The sequence below is a fragment of the Hemicordylus capensis genome, chromosome 16 (assembly GCF_027244095.1).
Source record: "Hemicordylus capensis ecotype Gifberg chromosome 16, rHemCap1.1.pri, whole genome shotgun sequence".
Taxonomy (NCBI): Eukaryota; Metazoa; Chordata; class Lepidosauria; order Squamata; family Cordylidae; genus Hemicordylus; species Hemicordylus capensis.
In genome coordinates this window covers 11,262,079-11,288,554 of record NC_069672.1, presented here as the reverse complement: position 1 = coordinate 11,288,554, position 26,476 = coordinate 11,262,079, and the positions used below count along the sequence as shown (strand labels likewise).

Below are 26,476 nucleotides of genomic sequence, written 5' to 3'. Positions count from 1 at the left end.
TTGTTTTATCCTATACTTTTTTTTATCTCCATCTTCCATGTAACAGAGTCTACAGGTGTATATGCACATATGTGTTTATATTGATATCTACCCTCAATGGTTTCTTTTATTTGATCTGGATTGTGTATTTGAGCAAAGACTGCAATAAACTGAACTGAAATAAACTCATTAAGCATTTAAAAAACACGATGATTTGTTTTCCAGACAGTACGACCATCATCTATATAATACATTAAAATGTATTATTGGCATGTGGAAGCTTGCCGTGAATCAATGCACACTATTTATGCACACCATCTCTGAAAGGCTGTGATACAATGTCCCCTCTTAACAGGGATTCCCTGACATTGTCGGACTACAACTCCCATCATCCCCAGCTACAAAGGCCTTGGGCAGGGGACAATGGGAGTTGCAGTCAAAATCTGGGAGCCCCTCTTACAGGCAACACTGCACCACCCCAACCGTGGGTCCTCAGGTGTTGTTGGACTACAACTCCCATCATCCCCAGCTACAAAGGCCATGGGCAGGGGACGATGGGGGTTGTGGTCAAGATCTGGGAATCCCTCTTACAGGAGACAGTGCTGCTGATCTCTGCTCTTTGACATATTGATTTCAGCCCAGATGTAGAATGTCAAACCATCAACCTTTACAGCGCAGGTCAAGGTGAAAGTGTGTACTTGAGACAGACCTAAAAGCTCAAAACTGGCCCAAGGAAGAGGAAAAAGCTGGAGTGTGTCAAAACGGACACTCCTTTGGAGATTATATTTTAACTGCTAGTAAGGGGGAAATACACCCCAGGGGCAAGGCGAGTTTCGTCTCTGAGTCTTATTTGCGTACTGATGCCATAAAGGATGTTTCAGAGTAATCCTCCCGTTCCCTCTGGAACTGGGAAAGGGGTGAAGGATCCCAGCACACGCTCAGCTCAGCCTCTCGGCTGGAACAGGCCACCTGATCCGCATGTCCCTTTAAGAAATCCAAAGCCACATCGAGGTGAAGCCAATTTTCCCTCTTGACATAACAGGGCGGGCAAACTCGTTGGTTGCATCTCACTACTCACCACTTCCAAGCAGCGGTACTGAACGAGCGGTCGCTCATCATACGCTGGAAAATCTTCATGGCTCTCGCCGGGAGACAAAAACGGCCAGTGGACCCGAGGCAGCAGAAAAGGCCTTGAAATAATCTCTCTCTTCCCCAAGGCAAACCGCTACCTTAGAAAACACATGGCGGCCCTGAGTCGGCCCTGAGTCAAGCCGCTCCGATTCGCAAGAAACATTGCCACGAGGAGCCTAACACAGCCGAAGAGTTTATGACAATATGACGCAGAAGCGACCCAATTAAAAACAAACAACAGAGAAGATTTGTTCAATATTCCTTTCTTTCTCCGAGTCGTTTTGCCAAAGAACTCCGAGTCGTTTCGATCTCCGAGTCGTTTCGATCCGAAGAACTCGAATCAGCGCCAGGCTTCCTGGTGTGTCTTGGTCTAGCAATTTCCTGCCGGGCCAACTTTCATCTGGATCTAGTTAAATCCCCCTTCTTCAAGAGCGAAAGAGCCCGGGCACGGTTTAAGCTGCCGCTTGCAATTTACAGGAGGGATCCGAAACAAAGCTACAGGCATTTTTTTTATTTTTTTTTTTTTGGGGAGAACGTAAATAAATCAAGGTTTTGAGAAAGCTGGCAATCTCCTGTAAAATTTCCAATGCGGGCACGCCTGATCTGAGAACTTCCCCGTTCTGCCAGTTGCTCTGGGTGGTGGTTAGAGGTCTGCCGTTGATCTGGGCAGTTAAGGAGCTTTGAGTGTCTCCCACAAAGCCTCTGGACTGAACTCATCTTGACACGGCGTCATTATATCGTACAAGCCCGGCTCAGCCCAGAGGGAGGAGTAACAGCTCAGTTGCCAGAAACCCGGTGATAGAAGAAGGCGTGATGTAAGTCCAAAGTTGAATGCGCTGCAGTTATGCCTTAACCCATAGCCTCCCAAGCTCTGGGGCAGACCCACTCTTTAGCAGGTCGGCTGGCAGGATACGGGGCTGCAGCAAGCAGGTCCGTCCCGTTTCTGCCCTTGGGTCCACGAACGGAGAAATGGACCCTGTGAACTTGTTATGATTCTGATTGTTTATTTAAAATATCTCTATACCGCCCAAAACTTGCGTCTCTGGGCGGTTTACAATGAAAATCATTTAAAACATCAAATCAATTAACAATTAAAATCATTTAAAACATTAAAAACACTTAAAACCCAGTATAAAAAATTTTAAAACTATAAATCTAATTAAAAGCCTGAATGAATAAATGTGTCTTCAGTGCCTTTTTAAAAAATTGCCGGAGAGGCTCTTATTACGACCGGGAGCGCATTCCAAATATAAATAGTTAAGATTGTGTCCCTCCAGGACACAAGTGCTCGTGAGCGGCTCACAACAAAGCAAAATAAAAAATGCAAAACAAAACACAGTGCAAAAATAAATGCAAAATAAAATACAATGCAAAAATTTTAAAAAAACAGATAAAGTTGAGCAAGTTGAAAGGCCAGACCAGCAGCGCATTTAAAATGGCCAATTTTAAAAGCTGCAAATTCAGAGTTATTCACTCAAGAGCTAAAAACTGAAGACCGCTGTTCTCGGGCCCTGCGGGTTCTTCGCATCCAAAGCTGCCATCTACTGAGTCAGACCCTTGGTCCATCCAGCTCAGTATTGTCTGCTCTGACCGGCAGTGGCTCTCTTAGGTTTCAGGCAGGGGTCTTTCCCAGCAGTAAAGGGACAGTTGTGCCGTCGGGTCAGTGTCAACTCCTGGCAACCACAGAGCCGTGTGGTTTCCTTTGAGCATTTCCACATGGGGGCTTTTAGCTCACATCTCCCCCAGAATGGAAGGTGTGCGTTTACATTTCAGCCAGATTTACTCTGGAGTCCCTGAGAACCATTGGGGAGCACTCTAGACACTATTCAGAGCTTAGCCTGATTTATGTCCGGGGCGGGGGGGGAATCCACTTTTGCGTCGGGTTTTTTGGGCAAATTCGAACTCACCGTAAAGCCTCGCAGGAAGCCTGCAGTCTGGAAATGCTGCTACGGACTGAAACAGGGGCCTTGCCCACGCAAAGCAGATACTCTACCACGGAGCTAAGAGATTCTGCATGCATATCCCGTCCCCAGGTAAGCGACCGCACTGACCCTGCACCACCCTATACCAGCCTGTCTCATTTCCTCATTCCCTCACAAACAAACAAGCTGGAAGCTAGAACCAAGTGACAAAAGATCAGCGCCAACCGTTCGAAAAAAGAATGCCCGCAACAGACTGCGAGGGCCTGAAACTGGAAAGACGTGTCCTCCCAAGGAGGGACCCAAAGGATTTTCGAGGGAAGCCACAGGGGCTGCCCAAATGTGAAATTGCTCAGGGCTCCATAAAATCCTAGTCAAGAGATTTGGGGCGAAGGGAATGCAAAGGACGAAGGAGCACCCCTGCTTTAAAACAACAACAAAACACTCTTCAATAGATCTCCACCCCAATCCAAAGATTTCCACACACACACAAGAACAAGCAGTTAACCACATGCAGGGATATCTGTGGGGCCACGCTTAGGAACATAGGCAGCTGCCATATACTGAGTCAGACCCTTGGTCCGTCTCGTTCAGCATTGTCTACACAGACTGGCAGCAGCTCTCCAAGACTTCAGGCAGGAGTCTCTCCCAGCCCTAGCTGAAGATGCTGCCAGGAACCGAACTTAGGACCTTCTGCACGCAAAGCAGATGCTCTTCCACTGAGTTACGGCCCCATCCCCTAAGGGGAGTATCTTAACAGTGCTTACATGTAGCCACCCATCCAAATGCAAACCAAGGCAGACCTTGCTTAGCAAAGGAGACAACTCATATTCTCTTGGGCCTGATCCAGCAGGGCCGTCCTTGTATCATTTGAGAGGGAAAGATGGCTTTGACTAATTTTACCCATTTTCCTGGTGTTTCTTTCCCGGCCGAAGTGGCCACAGTTCAAAAGATCAGCTGTAGGTAGCAGTAGTATGCCAAATATCATATGATATACCAAATATCATATACTATACTCTAGCATAATACAAGTAGACCAACAAACAAACAAATAAATAAATAAATAGAATAGAATAATAATTGACCAAGTACAGAAGGAGAAGAAAAAGAAAAGCATATCAAGTTCAACTGTTGTTTGTACAACGGCCATTTTGCAAACTGTGATTGAACCGAGTAAACACTTCAACAGAGCTTTCTTTCATTTCGTGCCTGCACTTGTGATGCTGCCATTGGATGCATTTTGCATATCTGATTGTGTTTTATCAAGGTGGGACGCTCCTACCCCTCTGCAAAGGACGCTATAGGGGGGAAAGAGACGCCAGTAGGGTTTTTAAAATTTGCACCCTCCCCGCTTGGATGGGTGCGGCCAGGAATCCTCTCCCACAAATGCAGCAAACCCTACACATTTGCAGCAAACCCTGCAAGGATCCACACATTTAGGCTGGGCTCGCGAGCCGGCAATTATCTGGGGTCACCACCAGTCCTCTCTCTTCCCTCACACGCTTTTCTGTGTGTGTCTCTGTGTGTGGGGTGTGTGTGTGTGTGTGTGTGAAGAGGTCATCGGGACGGAGATGTCGTCTGGACAAGGCATAGTCCAAAATGCAGTCAGAATGCTTGGAAGCATAGTTGTAGGCTCTAGAGCTGTCCACCACGGAAAATAGTGGATCCAATCCGATTATGAAAGTATCCGAATCGGACCCCGGGACCCCAGGGAGTGTCAGATATCGGATCGGAGTCCGATTTCCGGTCGGAATTCCCCAAACCCCAGGTGTGTGTGAGGGGCGAATAAAGAGGTCATGTGGACAAAAATATCATCCAGACAAGACAAGAGTCCTAAATGCAGCTAGGATGCGTGGAAGCATCGGTGTGGGTGTTTCCCCGGCAAGTGGATTTGTAGGTGCCTGCCTAGGTATGTCCGTATGTCCAGACACAAATGACCAATCAATCAATCAGACTAAACGGAGCAGGAGCTTTCTTGACGGCGAAGGCACTTACATGATAGTTTTGGGGTTCTGAAGCATGCACGCTTTTGGTCCAAAAGTGGTCACCGGGCATGGTCCATGTAAGGAACGCGTCCTCCTAAAAGAGAAAAAAAGCAAACAAGAGCATCAGTTCCTCTTATTTTCTAAGCCGCCAGTTTCTGGGAGGCACCCTTCTGAAAAGCGTGCGCTTTGTTTCAGTTTTTAAAAGCAACAGCCACAGCTTAGCCGCTTTGGCTGCACGAAGGAGAACTGTCAAAAGAAAGACAGCACCCCTCAGCCAAAATCAAGCCATTTGGAGTCCAACAGGAGAGCAGAGCAGAGGAACACAGTGACCTCGCCAACTGACTTAAAACTGGCTTGCCTTCTCCGGCCAAAAATGGCCTCCTAAAGTGGTGCCTCGTGTTGATGGCAAAATACAACGAACAAGTCAGAAATACAGCTCAGTTTAAAAACAAAAACGAAGAGGAGCAGCAGTTCACGTCACAAGGAGCAGCAGGAAAATGCTATTTATTTTATTTATTTCAAATATTTATACCCTGCCCCTCCAGTACACTACCGCTCGGGGAAGCTCACGCCATTAATAAAATAGCTCCAATGTGAAATAAAAGGTTAATGAAGTCAAGCAAGTTAAAAGACCAGGCTACAGCCACATTAATTACAATTTTTTCTTTTAAAAAGGTTTCAAGTTATAAATAAAAAGCTAAAAACTGAGAACCATAAAAACTAAAGAACCTCCCAGATAGAAGCAGCAGGCAAAACGTTTCAAAGCCTGACGGTGACGAAGGCAAGGATGCGAAGTCTGTTGCTGAAAATTCCTTTTATCAGGAAGTACTTTTTCTACACAGTGCATAAGCAACTTGTGGAACTCTCTGCCACAAGATGTGGGGACAGCCAACAACCGGCTTTAAGAGGAGTTTGGATAAATTCATGGAGGAGAGAGGTTTATCAATGGCTGTTAGTCTTGTGGCTATAGGCCACCTCTAGCCTCAGAGGCAGGATACCTCTAAAGACCAGTTGCAGGGGAGCAACAGCAGGAGAGAAGGCATGCCCGCAGACCCTGCCTGTGGGCTTCCCAGCGGCACCTGGTGGGCCGCTGTGTGAAACTGGACATTGGACTAGATTTTTACAACATTTTGCTGTAAATCGCCCAGAGACATACATTTTGGGCGGTATAAAAACATGTTAAACAAACAAACAAACAAACAAATAAAACACCAGATATAACTGTAGTTGAGAAGAAAGAAAAACAAGTCAAAATAATCAACATAGCAATACCAGGGGATAGCAGAATAGAAGAAAAAGAAATAGAAAAAAATCACAAGATACAAAGATCTACAAACTGAAATTGAAAGGCTGTGGCAGAAGAAGGCCAAAATAATCCCAGTGGTCATTGGCGCCCTGGGTGCAATTCCAAAACATCTTGAAGAGCACCTCAGCACCATCGGGGCCACAGAAATCACCATTGGCCAACTACAAAAAGCAACTTTACTGGGAACAGCCTATATTCTGCGACGATACCTATAATAACAAGAACAATATTGAGAACAAAATTCTGACATCCCAGGTCAGAATTGGGAAGGACTCGATGTCTGGATACAAACCAGGCAATAACACTTGCCTGAGATGTGTAAACAAGAAATAAAAATAATAATAGATGGGCCTTGGGCCTGATCCAGCAGGGCTGTTTTTATGTTCTTATCCCTACATAGGTAGCTGCTATATACTGAGTCAGACCCTTGGTTCATCCAGCTCAGTATTGTCTTCACAGACTGGCAGCGGCTTCTCCGAGGTTGCAGGTAGGAATCTCTCTCAGCCCGATCTTGGAGATGCCGCCAGGGAGGGAACTTGGAACCTAGATGCGCTTCCCAGAGCGGCTCCATCCCCTAAAGGGGGGAATATCTCGCAGTGCTCACACATCAAGTCTCCCATTCAGATGCAACCAGGGCAGACCCTGCTTAGCTAAGGGGACAAGTCATGCTTGCTATCACAAGACAGTGGTTCACCCAGCACAAATGGTGTTGTATAAGCTTTGTGTTGAAATGCTGCTTGGAATGATGAAGAGACACGCTTCTCATTAACTGTCTCGAGATCCCTGCTAATACACAAATTAGCATCACACAGACACAGACAGTATTTGGAGTATGCCCTGACATTCATCTCACCGTCAGCCGATCCAAACGGTGTGCCAAAGACCGACAGGTGGATTTCCCAACATCTGCACACTTGAGAGAGCAATCGCTCCAATTCTGCACAATTTATGGCACCTCGCACCCGTCTACAAAACGCTGTCATGGCTGCAGGCCAGATCCCTCTTTGGGGATACTGGGAAGAAACCCCTTCCACTGGGTGAAAGACGCAGCAGGGGGTTGATGGGAGTCGGAGTTCAACCACCACATTTGGGAAGCCCACTTTATACACAGAATTCGCACCCACTTCCAGTAATACGGCTCACAATGCTACTGTAGCTAGAAAGGCTGCGGAGGAAAATATTTCAAAACCACTGTAAACTGGGGTGGGTGGGCTTACTCTAATGTAAAAGGAAGGGGGTGTGAGGGAGCCCATTCTAAACCTTGGTCTTCTGGCCTTCATTGCTTAATTTCCCCCAGCTGAAAACAAAGATGACGAATATTGATATACCGCTTTTCAACAAAAGGCTCCCAAAGCGGTCGACATAGAGAGAAATAAAGGAATAAAGATGGCTCCCGGTCTCTAAAGGGCTCACCATCTAGAAAAGAAATATAAGACAGACCCCAGCAACAGCCCCTGGAGGGATGCTGTGCTGGGGACGGAGCGGGCCAGTTGCTCCCCCCCCGCTCAATAAAGAGAACCACCGCTTTTAAGAGGTGCCTCTTTGCCCAGTTGGCCGCCCCGAAAGCTATGCTAATAGGGCAGGGTATGCATCTTTTAATTGAGTGCAATTTTCAAAACAGCCATGCGTAACCGGCAATTAACAACAGCCGTAGGCGGTGAGGATCACCTGCCTTTGAGTCCTTGGGACATCCGTGGTAAAGAATGCTTTTGATGAAGGGAGGCGAGGGGACGGGGAGACGGGCCACATACCACCTGTCTGACTGTGTAAACAAACAAATTATTATTATTTTATTATTATTTTTACATTGATATCCCGCTCTTCCTCCAAGGGGCCCAGAGCGCTGTACTACAGACTTGAGTTTCTCTTGAGTTTCTTCACAACAACCCTGTGAAGTAGGCTAGGCTGAGAGGGAAGTGACCGGCCCAGAGTCCCCCAGCTAGTTTCATGGCTGGATGGGGATTTGAACTCGGGTCTCCCCGGTCCTAGTCCAGCACTCTAACCACGACACCACGCTGGCTCTATTATTATTTTTATTTTTCATTTTTCTATTATTAATAATAATGAGTCCATGTTCCTGATTATATTATGTATATATTACTACTATATTATGTGTATTATTATGTATGTAAATTTTGGTCTATGACCGTAAATAAACATGATGATGATGATGATGATGATGATAATAATAATAATTATTATTATTATTAATAATACAACTTGATTTGTTAGCAGCCCTACAACTAATTGTCCTCTGGGAGGCTTGATATCTTTGTTTGATATCTGCCTGCATTACCGATTTCTGCCCTTTCGGAGGGAGCTCATTCCTACAGAGTTGGTCATCGTGATGGAAACTCTTATTACCACAATTAGAGGAGCGAATGCTCTCGCAATCGTTTATGAAAGCCGTGTCATAGGCCATCTAGTCATCCCCTGGCGAAGATCCTCGGGGATTAGGGCTTAGGACACACCAGTGGCTATAAATACAGATATTATCCTCATCATCGGTGCTGTAACAGTGAGTAAGTACCTTGGAGTGGCCACCGTGCCTGAGAGTGACACACGCCTGGTCGTTTCTCAACTGGGGAACTGAATCCAAAAACGGAAGAGGGAGCGAGAAGGAGCAAGTGATGAGCTCGGAGAACACCTCTGGGAAGACAGACAGAAAGTGCCACAACCAGGGGGAGAGGGGAAGACCTGGATTCGAATCCAGCTCATTGGGTGATCTTAGGTATATAGGAAAGATGCCTTACACAGAGTCAGGCCCTTGGTCCATCTAGCTCAGTCTTGTCTACACTGACTGGCAGCAGCTTTCCAAGGTTCCAAGCAGGAGTCTCTCCCAGCCCTACCTGGAGATGCTGCCAGGGATGGAACCTGGGACCTTCTGCATGCAAAGCAGATGCTCTACCACTGAGCTATAGCCCTATCCCTAGCTCTTTGATTTGGCATTTGTATGTTCAAACAATTGATTTTTTTTAATGATTTTTTTTGCATTTGATTCAGAAGATGGAGCAATGTGATGTGAGCAAGAAGTGACAGACTATGCTGTACAGAGGACTTGCCCCCCATGTTTCAAGAGAAACAGACTTTAGCACGATGAGTTTGGGCTAACATCATTACCTATGAATTTTGGATGAGATTTTTTTCAGCAGTGGTATCATTTTATCAGCAGTGGTATTTCGGAAAGAGCTAGAAGTGTCATGATCCGTATGTACGTGTAAATGGAGCACCTGCGTGAGGACTTTCATAAAATAAAAGTGAAAGTCTGGACTTTGTTTCATAAAAATCTGAAGGGGGGGGGAACTAAAGAGGCCAACAAACAAACAAACCCCCCAATGGAGCGGAATGTTCATGGACTCAGTGGGCAGTTAACAGTCAAGCAAGTGGGCGAAGCTAATGGAACTCACTGCCCAGGACTGAGGGAAGGAGGGCTTGAACAGAAAAAGAAGGAAATTTCTCAGCTTGAAGAATACTCCCTCAAGACAGTCGCAAACCCTTCTGCTTCTGAGAGGGAATGGAACTTTCACCATGATCAAGCATAGGCTCTGTTAACAAAGGCACACCAGGGATGTACTGCAACATTTTTTTTGCAGGTCAATACTTGTTATAACAATATTATTTAACATGCCAACTTGCATTTCACTCATTATTCTGAATGAGAAAATGTCACATCCGCTGCAAATTTCCTAACGCTTTTGACTTTTCCCGTGGGATTTTTTTTTTTAAGGGGTGGCGGCGGAAACACCCACGTCGGATTCTCCATATCTCCCATGGCTTCAGATCTTCACTTACTGCTAAAAGGATGCATGTCTGCAGCCACTCTGGAATCAAATTCCCTCCCGAGAAAGACCTGGTATCCACTCAGAGAAGCAGCAAAAGGGTTCGCTCAAGGTAGCACCACCAAGAGACAGTTTGCCAACCTGCTATTTGGGGCACGGACGGTGGTGTGGCAGGAGATTGCCCTATGGCCAAAAGGATTATTTCACAAGATGGCAGCCGACATGCTTAATCTATATCCAAGCCTGGGGATGTTGCAGATATGGCCGGCTTCATTCGGTGAGGAGGGGAGAGACGGGTTTGTATCCAGAATCCGGATTCCCTTCCGTGCACCGACAGAATATTCTAGTTCTCATTCTGGTGCCACTATGATAAGAAACAGAGAAGTCTCTCTCAGGACCTGGCTCATATTACCAGCGCTGCACCGAGGAAGGATTTTATATCTTTTCGTTTTCAGATTATGCCTTCAGCAGATCTTGGAGGGAGATCTGGCAAACGCCCAGCGGGACGGCGCCGTGGTCCACGATCCACTAGGTACGCTCCTGCCCTATTGATGATGAGATCAGGGGGGAAACACTGAAGACAGATCAACTTAAGGGGTCGTATGCAGAATATTGCACTTCTCTTCTTGCAGATGCAATTCCACCTGTCAGCTTTTTTTATTTATTTATATTCATTCATTCATTCATTAATTCATTCATTCAATTTCTTTCAAAGCCGCCACTTTCGCTATGCTTCCTTGTGAACTCAGAATGAAACGTAGATGGTCTAAAATGCAGCACTGGTTCTGGCTCGACCGAACTGCTGTGACTTCTTCTTTTATGCGAGGCTGTCTTATGACCGGCGATCCCAACGATAAACTTATCACGACTGCACTTTGACAAGGGCGTCCACAAAGCCGCCGAGGAAAAGGTATCAATACGAGCGAGGCTCTCTCGCAATCACCCTAAAGCACAGGGCGTTGTTGGAAGTTCGGATGGTAAGAAGCACTGCCTAGATGCACTTCGGGCTCCTCCTCTGCTCTCTGCCCTGCCCAAGCATGTCAATACTGCCTTTCACCTGCTTTCAACACCAGCCCTTTCTCTGCCACTTTACGTCCTGCAATCCGTTCCAAGATTGTGGGGGTGTGGGGGTGTGCCATCAAGTCGATTTCGACTCCTGGCGCCCACAGAGCCCTGTGGTTTCCTTTTGGTAGAATACAGGAGGGGTTTGCCATTGCCCCCTCCCGCACAGTATGAGATGATGCCTTTTAGCATCTTCCCAGATCCCTGCTGCCCAATATAGTACCAGTGGGGATTCGAACCGGCAACCTCCTGCTTGTGAGTCAAGCATTTCCCCGCTGCGCCACTTAACGTCGGCTGCAATGAGGTCTTCTACAGAGAGCTCTGCAGAGCTCAGGGGCGCGCACAGGTCTGGAACCGTCGACTTCCGCCACTGAGCTTCAGACATAGGAAGCTGCCTCATACCGAGTCAGACCTTAGTCCATCTAACTCAGGATTGTCTGCACGGACTGGCAGCGGCTCCTCCAAGGTTTCGGGCAGGAGTCTTTCCCAGATCTCCTGCCTGTAAAGCAGGTGCTCTGCCTCCGAGCTATGGATGCTCCTGATGAGCCCCTGCAGCTGCCTTCCGAGTCTGGCCCTTGGTCCATCTAGCTCAGCGTCGTCAACACTGACTGGCAGCGGGTTCTCCAAGGTTCCAGGCAGGAGTCTCTCCCAGCCCTACCCGGAGATGCTCTTGGGGACTGAACCCAAGACCACCTTCTGCATTCAAAGCAGATGCTCTGCCACTGAGCTATGGTTCAGTGCATCACACCTGAGGGGCATTGCTGCAGTAGACCTGATTTTTTAAAAAGTATTTTAAGAAAAGGTGATAAAAGGAACAAGAGAATCTTGTGGCACCTTAAAGGCAAACACATCTATTGCAGAATGAATTTTCATCAAGTTAAGCAGGCCTCAATGAATTCTTCCTCCTCTTCTTTTTAATCTAGGAGCAGCCCCCAAACTTGGGAGCCGGACAAGGGACAAAATTACCAGACTTAGTGACAGACACCGTGGAGCGGGAGAAGAAACAGGCTTCTCTGTATTCCCTGTACAAGCAACATACTTTGAACAGAAACAAGGCTGACTGGGACACATACAGACTTTATTCAATAACTACCTCTGATCAGCCTAGTCTAGGCAACGCTGTTAAATTTCTGAGTGCCTTGGCTCCCTGGAGCCTGGGATTTGTCAAGTCCTGAACTAACGTGGAAAAGCAGGGCTCGGAGATCAAGCGATTTCTCCTTTAGAGCACAGAACGCGATGCCTCAGGAAAGCTTATGCTGCAATAAATGTGTTGGTGGTTAGTGCTACAAGGGGTGGGGGGGATTGAACCGAAGAATCTCTAACTAAACGTTGAGCAGGCGCCAAGAACCTTGTGAGACCTTAAAGGTTGCCATTTATTGTAGGACAAATCTGCATTGACTAAAGGGGAAAGATCTTCCTCCTTCAAAGCAGAGAAGGCTGTGGCCCAGGAAACCTTCTAGCATAAGAAACCTGCAAAAGCCATTGCAGCTGGGGATTCTGGGAGTTATAGGAACATAGGGAACTGCCATGTACTGAGTCAGACCATTGGTCTATCTAGCTCAGTATTGTCTTCACAGACTGGCAGCGGCTTCTCCAAGATTACTGGCAGGAATCTCTCTCGGCCCTATCTTGGAGAAGCCAGAAAGGGAACTTGAAACCTTCTGCTCTTCCCAGAGTGGCTCCATCCCCTAAGGGGAATCTCTTCCAGTGCTCACACATCAAGTCTCCCATTCAGATGCAACCGGGACAGACCCTGCTTAGCTATGGGGACAAGTCATGCTTGCTACCACCAGACCAGCTCTCCTCTCCTTAGCCAGATGTTGTTGTGGTCAACAACATCTGGGAATCCCTGTTGGTGGGAGACGAGCCCTCGGGCTTGAAAAAGTCGAAATTGCTGTCCCAGAAGATGAGAGATCTATTTACACCCCCCAAGTTCTTCTCCCGCACAGCAGTCCTAGAGGAGAGAAAAAGAGTTCTACCTGCCCAGCAGATCCATGCTCTGGAGCTGTGCAGAAAGGGGCACGCAATTCGGCAAGAACCGTCTCCCGAGTTCCTCCGGCAGAGAGACTCGGGTGGGGAGGCGATGATCCTTGCACCCGAGCGATGAACCTTGACGGCAACCAGGCTGGCGAGAACAGCAAGCGGGAATCTGCGTGCCCTGAAGGCCGCCCTCTATGACAAGCGACCTTTGGACTGCCAAGAGTCGTCGCCATGAGACCGAAGCCACAATAGGGACGTCAGAGGGCCACGGCGTGGACATGAGCCAGCTGGGAGGCGGGGGGGGGGAATGCTCATGGTGATTTCCGACAAGCTCTACACCCCTAGAGATGGAAAAAGAGGGGGTGGCACTGCAAGGCGTCCAGCTTTCAGGGTCTTCTCGGGCTTTGATCGTCCCTGCAGCGGCCACACTGGCCGTGGTGTTTTAGAAAACGCGAAAACCAGCGAGAAAATGTGATTGATGTCGGAGGAATGGGAGTCAAAATGGGCAGGGATGTCCTCCAGAGGCGACTCCCTGAAGGAAGTGCAACCACCTGTTCATTGCTACCCTAAACCTGACCCCCCCTAACCCTTTCCTTGCTGCCAAAATGACTTGCCATTTTCCCCCTAATCTTTTGCAGAGTAGGGATAAAGCAGGGGTGATCACAAAGGAAAAGCTGTCCAGACAACAATGCTATCGCCATTTTTCCATCTCTGGCAGGGACAGAGACATTGGAACATAGGAAGCTGCCATATACTGAGTCAGACCACAGGCCCATCTTGCTCAGTATTGTCTACACAGACTGGCAGCGGCTTCTCCAAGACTGCAGGCAGGAGTCTCTCTCAGCCCGGTCTTGGAAATGCTGCCAGGGAGGGAACTTGGAGCCTAGATGCTCTTCCCAGAGCGGCTCCATCCCCTGAGGGGAATATCTTCCAGTGCTTACACATGTGGTCTCCCATTCAAATGCAAAACAGGGCGGACCCTGCTTAGCTAAGGGGACAAGTCACGCTTGCTGCCACAAGACCAGCTCTCTTCCCCAGCACCGGAGACACAGTGGGGCACCTAGAAGGTATAAGAGGAGGTCTACTCTGTGCTAGGGCACCACCTGAAAATGACATCAACCCTCTTCCTCAAAGCTGAACTTGGCAGCTCTTCCAAGAAAGGAGAGGCCATAGACACGAATCTCCAGGGACATTCTGGTGTCCGATGGACAGAGTTGTGGGGGCTTGGCTTGTAGACTTACTGCCAGCCGGGGTTATGGACTTCCAGCTATCTGAACGTAAATTGTTTTTCATACCTGAATTCTTTGGTGCTGCCCAGGGCCGGCGTAGAAGCCACGCTGCACGTCCTTGCCGGGCCGCGTGGAGAGGCGGCACAACGCCACTCTTCGTCTCCGCGGCACGCGGAGCACTGGAAGCAGGCAGATTTGGCGCTCATGTCTTCTCCGGCGGGGCCAAAGTGCTCTGGCTCCATCTCCATTCAGGGAAAAGAACTTCCTTGAGAGAAGGAAAGGGGGAAGAGGGTTACATGCGAGACCGCGGCCTGCTGTGCTGGACCAAACCACCAGCCCGCCTGATCCAAGACCCAGCAGCACTTACAAGCAGGGCATGAAAAGTGAAAGCCGCCTCCTGATTGGCTCCAGTATCCGGTGCCACGAGATAGACTGCTCATGCACACAGAGGTTCTACTTCTCTGTTTAAAAAAACCCAGAATAGAGACCCGGCTTCCAAAATCTGTCCTTGTTTTTAAGTGAAAGATACCAGAGGGGGAGAAACCCTTCAAAACTACTGCAATCTGCCCTCACACTTTGGCACAGGGCAGGTAATAATAAAAAGGGAAATACACGACGACCACGGAGAACATGGATATACTGCTTTTCAACAAACATTTCATATTACGTAGATATAAAATAAATAAATAAAATGGCTCCCTGTCCCCAAAGGGCTCACAATCTAAAAAAGAAACATAAGATAGACACCAGCAACAGCCACTGGAGCGATGCTGTGCTGGGGACGGAGAGGGCCAGTTGCTCTCCCCCTGCCCAATAAAGAGAATCGCAACTTTTAAATGGTGCCTCTCTGCTCAGATCTCATAAAAATGCAATCTCAGTATCCATATAGAATTCTGGGCTATTTAGCACTGGAGTTCTCAGATGTCCGCTCCCCATTTTATTTATTGATTTGATTTATACAACCCCTCTAGGCGGTTCAAAAAACAAACGCACACAAGAAAATAAAACAAACCATTAAAAACAGCAGTTTAAAAATCTAAAACATTCCACAATTACTAAAGGCCTGGCTGAAAAAATGTGTCTTAACTTCCAAGTGGAATGTGATTTCCAGAGATGCCACAGTTTCAGAGCCGGTATACATAACACTGGATCTCAAAGCCGTCCAGCTTTTTCTGGGCTAAGCCCAATACATGTGTCTGCAGACCGATCAGCCTAATATTTATTATAAGAGTCGTAGTTATCCTACTACTACTACTCCTCCCTCCCTCGTTCAGCTTTTGAGATGCTCCATTCTCTCCCTTGGATCTTTTCCATTTCACGAAGTGGGGTGCATTGGACAAATTCATTGAGGATGAACAAAAATGGCTATTTGCTATATTGGAAGCTGCCTCAGACTGAGTCAGACCCTTGGCCCATCTAAAGCAGCACTGTCTACACTGACTGGCAGCAGCTCTCTGGGGTTGCTGATGGATCTCTCCCAGCCCTACCTGGAGGCACTGCTAGGGATGGAACCAGGGACCCTTCTGCATGCAAAGCAGATGCTCTTCCACTAAGCAATGGCCTCATCACCAGCTGCGATGACTGGGTGCCAATTCAGTCGCTGTTTACATACCTCGTACGTTAGTAATGCTGGCGTCGACATTAATGGCGGCCCATCGCTGCCTCAGCACCCTTTTCAACTGAGCTCTGCCTCCTGCAGTCGGCACTAACTTTGGCCCGATTCGACATCCCTGCCGCCTGCAGAACGGGGTCCATCTATCAGAAGAGCATCGGGCTTTTAATTTGGCTTCCGCAGCAGAATGGACAACACTGAGCCAGTAAGACCGAGGATTTGGCTACCCCAGGACTGCACAGCTGCGGGTAGACTACAACTCCCATCATCCCCCGCCACAGCGGCCAATAGTCAGGGATGATGGGAGCTGTAGTCCGACATCTGCAGCAGGGCCGAAGCCTTGCAATCCTTGCAATGGTCTGCTACGGCCGGAACTAGCCACAAGGGGACATAGGAAGCTGTCCTAATACCGAGTCAGACCCTTGGTCCATCTAGCTCAGTATTGTCTACACAGACTGGCAGCGGCCTCTCCAAGGTTGCAGGCAGGAATTTCCCTCGGCCTGATCTTGGAGATGCTGCCAGGGAGGGAACTTGGAACCCCTTCTAAATGCAAAGCAGATGCTCTGCCAGTGGCCCATGACCCCATCACGACGGCTCTGTCTCTCTACAGCTTTTGCGGCTGGCACAGATAATTGCACAACTATGCACTGTATAATTGTACGATGTACGACTTCTGCAGCTGGGCGTAATGTGCCTCTGGCCACAGCCCTGTTGCTGGATGCTTTCTCTCGGCCTCCCCCCCCCCCCCACAACACAGCCGAGAGCCGTGTTAATATCAAATTACTTTCTCCATTAGAAAGCCGTACACATTTCGGTCCTTGCTCGTATCAAACACGGTTCGCAGTTCTTAAACACAACCAGAAAGGGTACCAGATATTCCGAGTCGGGGGGGGGGGGGGAATTCTCTTTGGCAAAAGGGGATCGTGCTTTCTAGTTCTCTCGCCTCCGATACGCCGCATCGGAACAGTCATTTCCCGCGAAGCATAGCACAAGAACATTTTAGGGGGCCTTACTGAGAAATGCACAAAGTGTGACCCAACGAAGCTAAGGAGAGGAGAGCTGGTCTTGTGGTAGCAAGCATGACTTGTCCCCATAGCTAAGCAGGGTCTGCCCTGGTGGCATATGAATGGGAGACTTGATGTGTGAGCACTGCAAGATCTTCCCCTCAGGGGATGAAGCCGCTCTGGGAAGAACAGAAGGTTCCCAGTTCCCTCCCTGGCATCATCTCCAAGATAGGGCTGAGAGAGATTCCTGCCTGCAACCTTGGAGATGCCGCTGCCAGTCTGTGAAGACAATACTGAGCTAGATAGACCAAGGGTCTGACTCAGTATATGGCAGCTTCCTATGTTCCTATGAAGCTGCCCTAAGCAGGATCAGGCCACTGGTCCATCCCGCTGAAGCTCTCTGGCAGTCTTTTACTAACCCTGTCGCCAGAGGACCTTTTCCCTAGACGCTAGGGGTGAAGAACATAAGAACAGCCCTGCTGGATCAGACCCAAGGCCTCTCTACTCCAGCTCTATGTGGGTCGTCGTTTCGGACCGATTCGCAACGAGTCACCCGCAAGAGGGGCAAACACATTGCTGGGCTTCTCAGATGAGTGTAAGCAAATCTATTTAAAAAATTAAAAAGGAAGAAGCTCAAACACTGAATTATGGAAAGAGGGTGCGTGTGCATACACATGTCCACTGGCGCCCAGTTGACTTTGCTTGTTTAGTTTGCAAATCGCTCTGGAATTCATTTCGCTGGGGCATCAGGAAAGGCGGGTTTTCCCTAGACGACATTCTCTCATTTCTTCATAACTTCAGTTTCCGTGTTTAATGCTGAAAAGCCAGCCTTTGCGGCTTGGATTCTCAAAAGAGGAGCGGGGGAAAGAGAAGAATCATAGGTAGACAGGAAGCTGCCACACACTGAGTCAGACCCTTGGTCCAGCTAGCTCAGTATTGTCTTCACAGACTGGCAGCGGCTTCTCCGAGGTGGCAGGCAGGAGTCTCTCTCAGCCCTCTCTTGGAGATGCTGCCAGGGAGGGAACTTGGGACCTTCTGCATGCAAGCAAGCAGGTGTTCGAGTGTCCCCATCCCCCAGGAGGAATATCTTACAGTGTAGCCTCCCATTCAAATGCAAATCAAGGCAGACCCTGTTTCGCAAAAGGGACAAGTCATGCTTACAACCACAAGACCAGCTCTCCTCCTGACCTTTAAGGTTTCACAATCAGCCCATGTGGATTCTGGCCTTAAACAGGAGGGCTCTAAAAACACCCAAAGACACAGATGCTGCCCACATGGGAAAAACATTCTTCCAGTTTTGCCAATCGTCTTGCTGTACCAACCTCCCACCCCGATACAGATTCAGAGGTGCAGCCTTATAAATACTTTGAAAATGGAACTCTTCCAAGCTGAAGAAGGGATGGATGAACCGATGCAGTTTCTTTGGGTCTGTGACCAATAGTCACAACCAACAACAACAACACAGCCTAATTAACCAAACAAAAAACGAGTCATATCAATATTGTTAATAACATCTCATTAGAGACAAACGTTGATCCACACACGTCTAAACTGGACTATTATCAACCCTTAAAGGGATAAAAATAATGCTTATGTGGAAGAGGATGGGGTCATAGCTCAGAGACTTTACATGCAGAAGGTCCCGGGTTCAATTTCTGGCAGCATCTCCAGGTAGGGCGGGGAGAGACCCCTGCCTGAAACCTTGGAGAAGCCGCTGCCAGTCAGTGTAGACAATATTGAGCCAGATGGACCAAGGGTCTGACTCAGTATATGGCAGCTTCCTACGTTCCTAAGAAGCAAGGTCTCTCTATGCCAGAGTGTTGTTTTGTAACTGAGTTACGTTAACAGGAGAGGAAACGCTGCACACTTTCAATATTTACTCTCCATTTTCATGAGGCGGCAGAACCCTGGACTGTCGCTGTTTCCTTCCAGCTGGTCAGCAATTCTGGAATGTCACTCCCATAAATTCAGGGGTGAAAAAGTTTACTCTGGGTTGCGTTAGGCTAACGAACCGACATCCTCTGCAATCGATGCAAATGCAAACCGGGCCAAAGTCTCTTGGGAAGCCGTAACGTTCCTGGAAAGTACACACTTTCATTCGCTGGCTTTAGGGGGAAAGCGTCTAAGTGTCCCAGAGGCAAATCAAAAGGAAATTAAACTGCTTCCGTCGGTCGGGACGCTGGCTCAGATCAATCGTCGCGGAGCCCAAGGATCCTTTATTACCGTCACCGACCAGATAAATAATCGTCCTGCCGTTTGCGGCAGGCACTTAGAGCCTACATCAAGGTAAGCATCTCTTTGCGTATTTTGCAAGCTATAACAAGCATCGTGCCCAATCGCGGTTTAAACCAGGGTTGTGTAACTTTGGCCCTCCCACTGTGGTCAAGAACAATGGGTCCTTTCGGGACTTTGGGTCAAACCAGCGTTGGGTCCTCCCAGCGAGGCCTGACTGGAGATTTTGAAGAACACAGAGGAGAGGAGAGCCGGTCTTGCGGCAGCGAGCATTAACTGTCCCCTTTGCTAAGCAGGGCCCACACTGGTTTGCATTTGGATGGGAGACTCCATGCAAGTGCTGCAAGACGTCCCCTTGAAGGGATGGGGCTGCAGCTCTGTGGCAGAGCATCTGTGAGGCCAGTCCGTGGCAACATCTCCAGGTAGGGCCGGGAGAGACTCCTGCCTCAAACTTTGGAGAGCTGCTGCCAGTCAGGGTAGACAATACTGAGCTAGATGGACCAAGAGCCTGACTCAGCATGAGGCAGCCTCTTATGTTCCTACGCCAAGGAGCTAGCCATCTAACTTTTAACTGTGAAACACCAACAGAAGTAAACACAAGGGTTGGGGATGAGTAGGAGCATACGTTTTAAAAACAGGTCCAGATTTTCTCCCGCCGTTCGCTGAGTGCAGATATGCAACATCTCTCGCAAGATTCTAGTCCTCCATTGTCTGGACGCCAGATGCAGCGGGTCCTGGATCGACACGCGGGGCACCCAGCGTCACCCGGTGCAACCCGTCATATGGCGCGCGTGAAATACTTCTGGCTCCCGTTTGTCCACGCCATCAATAACTGGCCAGAAACGCTAGATTACTCCATAAGACGTCGGCTTATAAATGGCACGATTAAGAACTCGCCGTAACCCTCATAACACAAAGAGGACAGTGGCACATTCAGAAGGCAGAACAAGCAGGCACTTGAGCTTCATTTACATTCGTGCCCCTGTGTTTTAGACAGTATTTTATTTAAAAAAAAATACATGTAAACATACCACCACCGCCCTGAAAGCATTCAGACCAAACATTCCCCACGCCTGCACTCAGGAGATAAAAAATAAATTATAGACACAGCAAAGTCTCGGCTTCTTCTTTCTGCAGCGGATTACTTCACTTTTACTAGCGGAGAAGTGAAAAACAGAAGCATTCCAGTAAAAGGCCCGCAACACGTAATTTTCCATCTATGCTTCCCCAATTTACACACCTTCCAAGCACACAGTGAAGTGTCGTTCTTTCTTTTAATATTTACTTTCCTTGCATTGTTCAGAAAAGTAAGCAGCCCATTAGAATAAACAAAGCGGGAACTTTCACGTTCAGGTTTATAAATATCAGAAATTAGTGCACTGTAGTGAACAGAGCATTAAGCCTTGAACTAAGAAGAACAAAGTTCAAATCCCCACAAAACTTATGGGATAACCTTACGAAAAGTCATTGATCCTATTCAGATTTCACAGCAAACCATGGTTTCTACTAACCATGGTTTGAGCTTTCCAACATACCAGAGGCAACCAGAACGGTTTCATTTCTATTCCATACCTCTCAGCACTTCCTTTTGGTGACAGAGCTATCTTTGCAGACTTTAACTATGGCTTTAACTTTAGTTTGAAAATTCTGATATCACACTAAACCATGGTTAGCAAAAAAAAAAAGACAGGTTCATGCATAATGCAGAGCCAACTTGCAAAACTGGTAATCAACTTGATTGAGATAATCTGACTCTCTGCCAAGTCAGGAACTGGAGAGTTACACGGGGCCCCTTTATCAAAATAAAATGTAATCAATGTGTATCTTTGGAGTCAAACTGACATTTACTAACAAAGACAAGTTTTGACCAATCTGTGCTGAGACAGTGAGTATTCCACTTCTTAGTAAACAGAACTAAGAGGAAGAAAGACTGCAACCAAATTTGCACGAATGTCCGACCGGAGATATACGATGAAGTAAGAGAAACTAAGTCAACTAAAAACACAGAGAACGGAACGAGACTTGTGGCTCTTTTCCATTTAACTTGATTGATATAACTCTGATAAATCCACTCATTTATGCCAACAGTTAAACATAGACAACAAAACTCAAATTGCTTCAGAGTCCACACCCATCCCTGGGTCCGTCTCTACCAGCCCATTCTTCTCTCTGATCATTCCCAACACCCCACTTGCACCCCGCCCCAGACCTCACCCACCTTCTTTCCTCGTGCATCACCTTGTTTCCCCTTCCCCGCCCCCTCCCCTTTCATAACATTTGCTCGTTTATGCAGGTTGCCTCTGAATTGTCTCTCATACCTGGTCAGCCACCTGTCAGAGACCCGGTAGCAGTTTCCTGCAACGAGCAGGGGCTGGGTCTAGAAGACCCCTAAGGTCCCTTCCAACTCTTACATTCTATGATTCCACCTTCACACCCCCAAGCCCCATTCCCTTCTTGCACCTCAGTTCCCCACACTTCACATGTGTCTCCCACAGTGACTCCTTACTTCCAAGGGTATCGGACCGTACACAGGCCAGCCTCTCCAACTTTCCACCACAGCCCGCCAGCTCCTCCTATTAACCCCCCCCCCAATTCTCTAAACTGCCCAATCCAGCATGGTGTAGTGGTTAGAGTGCTAGACTAGGACCGGGGAGACCCGAGTTCCAATCCCCATTCAGCCATGAGACTTGCTGGGTGACTCTGGGCCAGTCACTTCTCTCTCAGCCTAACCTACTTCACAGGGCTGTTGTGAAAGAGAAACTTAAGTAGGTAGGTCCTTGAAGGAAGAGTGGGATATAAATATAATAATAATAATAACCCCTCTTTTACCACCAGGTTCTCCAGTGGCCCCCACACAGCCCCCCCCCCGATTCTCCAGCTCTCCCTGCCTTTCCCAATCCTCCCGGATCCCAATCCCCCAATGACCCCTCTCCTCAACTCCTCCCACCCCTCCCAATTCCCGAAACCCCAAATGCCTCCTATTAACCCCACCAATTCTCCATACCCCTACCCTGTCAATTTCCCACTTGCCCATGTCAATTTCAGTTTCCCCGAACCAGTTCACCTCCTCGCCAGATTCTATTTATTTATTGTTGTATTTATATACCGCCTTTCATTAAAAACAATTGCAAGGCGGTTTACAAAAGTTAAAAACACACACAATAAAATGACAAGAAAAGTATTAAGCTAAAAAAATATTTTTAAAAAATGTTGTGCTTGTGAAGGATTCCCCTTCACGAGCACAGCCCCTCGAACCGCCAAACCGGTTCGGCCGGACGGATCGGACTGGCTGGTCGGTTCGGCCGAACCGGTTCGCGGGCCAGTGGTTCGGTCCAAATCCAGCCCGAACCGCAGACTTCGGTTTGTGGTTTCGGTTTGGTTCTCTAAACCCCACCCCTCCCCACTCCCCCCAACCCCCCAGTTTTCCCACTGCCCCCACAGTCTTCTAGCCCCCCCACATCACCTCTCCCCCCTCAATTCTCCAGTTTCCTCTCCCCCTCCCTCAACTCCCTCTGCCCCCACGCTCCCCACCCCACCCCTCCCCTGGCCCCGCCCCCTCTTACGTCACGCCGCCCGCTCGCTCACCTGCGCGCGCGCGCCTCCGCCTCGGGGGGCACGAGCTCTCTCCCCGTCTCTCTCTCTTCTCTCTCTCTCTCCCTCGTTTCCCTCAAAGGCCTCCCGCTGGCCGGCATCTGCTCCGGCCCAGCCAGCGCGGGCAGCCTCCGCCCCGCCCCGCCTCCTCCATCCTGCCTTGTCTCTCCTCCCTCTCTCCGGAGAGAAGGAGCCGAGGGGGAGCGCAGCAGTGCGCATGCGCGCGTCACGGACTGAGCGGATAGGCCGGCCTCGCCGGGAGGGCATGCGCAGTGCAGCCCCACTAGGCATGGGTGCCTTTTTATTTTTATTTTTCAAAGTTTCCAACGTTTCTGCACCTTAGACGTATTATGGCCACAAGGGATAATGCGGACGGTAAAATGTTGTTGTTTTAAAACCATAGGAGGCTCTGCGCAGGCGCACAAGGCTTCTGTAGCGCGGGTTAGGTCTTTCCAGTGCGCATGCTTAAGTGTGTGTGAGAGCGAGGGAGGTGCCCGGAGTTCCTGCGCAGGCGCAAAAGCCGTTGGCCCAAACAGCGCCCCGACGAAGAAGCGCCGTGATGCCAACCTCCAGACTCGCGCGTGCTCAGTGTGAGGCAGAGGCGGGGCTCAACGGAGGAAAAGCGTCGGGCGAGCGTTTGCGCATTGAACGTAGAGAATACACATAAATAACAAAGAGTCACGCAGACTTACAGACTTCCGAGGTCTTTAGTTTTTGTTCTTTTGGGAAAGAAGTGAGATTTGCCCATTGAAAACAATAGAGAAGTCCAGGAGAATGGATCTTCCTAATACTAAAGCTGGTCTAAGGACCGTAATAAATTTACTTACTTACTCTTAATGCTAATAAATTAAATAAAACTCTAACATTAATAAAGTTTTTATTTTTAAAAAAATACTTTTTAAACAATTAGTTCCTTTTTTAGACAACGAACTGAGTTGCTCTGACAGTTTCTTATCTCTATGTTACTAGGCATCATCTCAGCTTGCATTCCTGGGACGCGGTGGTGGTGTGCGCCAAGACACTCTGCACGGGCTCAGAGACACTTTTTTAAATGTTGCACACACATTCCAAAGCAAGAGCCAGCCTATGGGACATATAATAACAGTATCACAATAAAGACTAAAAAAATGTATTGTAGTATAACTTTCCATGCACTTTTCTGTATTCTAGTTACCAAAAAAAAAAAAAAAGGCAGAAATCCCTACTGTAGCAAACTATGTATTATATAACCCATCCAAATGCAGACCCTGCAGAGCAAAGAGGACCATGCATGCTCGCTACCACAAGACCAGCTCTCCTCCCAGAGTCCCCCAAATCTGGAGACCCGGCAACCTTTCTGGATTCCGAAGCGAGATCAATGTCATCAGAGAGAATTCTGGCCGGGCTCTTAAAGCCGCCTTAAGAGGGGCCTTAATCCGAAGGGAACATTCTTAAAGGCAGTTTAAGGCAAGCTTTGGCAGCTGGGCAAAGCCAGCAGAAACCTGCAGGGAAGGTCAGCGAGAGGCCAGCTGGCCTAAGAGGCTGAGCAGCAAGTTCTTCTCTGCCTGACTTGCTGCTAATTGAGCCAAAGAGGCACCTTTTCAAAGTGGTGGTTCTCTTTCTTGAGCAAGGGGGGAGAGCAACTGGCCCTCTCCATCCCCAGCACAGCATCCCTCCAGTGGCTGTTGCTGGGGTCTATCTTATGTTTCTTTTTAGATTATGAGCCCTTCGGGGACAGAGACCCATCTCATGATTTTATTTATTTATTTCTCTATGTAAACCACTTTGCACGCTTTTGTTTAAAAGCAGTCTATAAATATTTGTTGTTCTTTGTTGTCACATAGGATGCTGCCATATACTGAGTCAAACCCCTTGGTCCATCTAGTTCAGGATTGTCCACACAGACTGACAGCGGCTTCTCCAAGACTTTTTTTTTTAAAAAGTGTGCGCTCAGTTAATTTTATTTCCCACCCAGGTTGAATCCAGAATGCTCCATTCCGAATGCACATGTGCACACACTGCCTTGACACTGCCGCCCAGAATAACACTCATTCCACACACTGCTTATCACTCCTCCTTTATCCTGACCCCCGCAAACCCTTGGGGTAAAATTGCCATCCTATGTGCACAGAAGAAAGGGTCAGGGTCAGGGTGAGGGGAGTGAACAAAATGCTTGTACCTGCTTCATGAAGTTATCTTTGGAGAACCTTCCTGTCTATTTTCCTGCCCGTTCCTCCGACAACTTCAACACAATTGGATAGTACTTTTTGTGTGTTTAGCCCCCTCATGGTAGAGCAGGGACATAACTGCCTAGGGAACAAGAGGTTGCTGGTTCGAACCCCCGCTGGTATGTTTCCCATACTATGAGAAATACCTCTATCAGGCTGCAGCGATGTAGGAAGATGCTTAAAGGCATCATCTCATACTGCGTGGGAGGAGGCAATGGTCAACCCCTCCTGTATCCTACCAAAGACAACCACAGGGCTCTGTGGTCGCCACGAATCGACACCAACTCGACGGCACAACTTTACTTGTGTGTGTGTTTAAAAGCTTTGAAAACAGGACCATCCACGCCTGAGCAGAAAGTCTTGAAATGCAACCCCCTTCTCCATCTCCAGGGGCAAACTCTGTCCAAAATCACCATGAGTATTTGTCATCCTACCCCCTGCCCCACCCCGCTCCCCCCAGACGGTACCGACCCCCCAAAGCCAGGTCATGGGCCTAGAGGAAAGTATTTCTTTCATGCCTCATTGTTCAGCTCCTCAGAAGTGCCCTTTGCTGGAAATAAGACGACAGTTAGATAACCTGATCCAACAAAGCTGTTATATTCTTACATAGCCAGCTGACGCTTACAGGTGCGTCTCAATGCCAGCTTTCTCTAGTGCCGTGTTTTGGCCGTGCCCGCCAGACAGACGCCCTCTAAGCTGAGCATCCCCTCCACCCTTCTCTGTGCTGCTAGACCTCATGATAATCCACAACGTCAAACTCTATTCTTCTCCATTTATGCTAAGCACTTCTGTTTCATCTGCCAGCCGCCAGCAGCCGGAAACACATTATACATCAAATGCTTTGCCTTCATTATTTCCCCCTCTTCAACCTTTCTTCTCCCATTCATATGCATTACATTTTGGTCTATTTTTGTACCTGTCGGCCCCAGATGGTCAAGAGCACAGGTGCATTTGAAATCCTACCCATCTGAAAGCCCACCAAAACGCAGGAGAAAGGAAGACATGGAATCAAGCCCTTACCTTGCGGCTCCTGGCTGCTAAACTGAAGTAGCTTCACCGTCTGGCGGAATTAATCCCTCTCCCGAAGCGAGGGTCAGATGAAAGGATTAGGTGACTTGACTAAGTCCTGCCCACATGGTTAGAATCTCCGGGCTCAAATTCCGACACGTGGCGAAAATAAATCAAATTGCCCACCAGGGTGGCTAGTCCTCATGGTTTGATATCCGGGAGCTGTGACTTTCCCAGTGGCTGTGTGACATTGGGCCCAAAGCAAGATCCAGTTGGCACCAGGGGTGCCTATGTGCGTGCGTGCTTAACTTTGCAGGCTTAACTTTTTGCCCTGAACATAAGAACAAAGAATTATCCAGGTACGTGCCAATCTTGCATTTGGGGACATTCTGGGGTGGGGCGGACGTCCCTCCGCTAGAATCTACCTGCGGAGCGATGTTTAAGCATTCGGG

At 48.3% G+C, this 26,476-nt stretch overlaps 1 protein-coding gene across 6 annotated transcripts in view; it reads right to left on the bottom strand.

Annotated features, from left to right (window-relative positions):
* NADK (NAD kinase) overlaps window positions 1-23,010 on the bottom strand; it is a 42,886-nt gene extending 19,876 nt beyond the window's left edge. The window contains exons 1-3 of one of the 6 annotated variants that reach the window (XM_053281185.1): window positions 22,804-23,010; window positions 14,437-14,631; window positions 5,025-5,108 (exon numbers count right to left, since the gene is read on the bottom strand). In XM_053281185.1, the coding sequence (XP_053137160.1) occupies window positions 5,025-5,108; window positions 14,437-14,618 (266 nt within the window). In that variant the 5' untranslated portion in view covers window positions 14,619-14,631; window positions 22,804-23,010. Of the gene's footprint in view, window positions 1-1,057; window positions 1,923-5,024; window positions 5,109-14,436; window positions 14,636-14,737; window positions 15,830-15,982; window positions 16,251-21,536; window positions 21,948-22,803 lie in introns of those variants that run through there. The other 5 variants (XM_053281184.1, XM_053281187.1, XM_053281188.1 and 2 more) reach the window with 5 other exon arrangements.
* Between the last annotated feature and the right edge of the window lie 3,466 nt (window positions 23,011-26,476).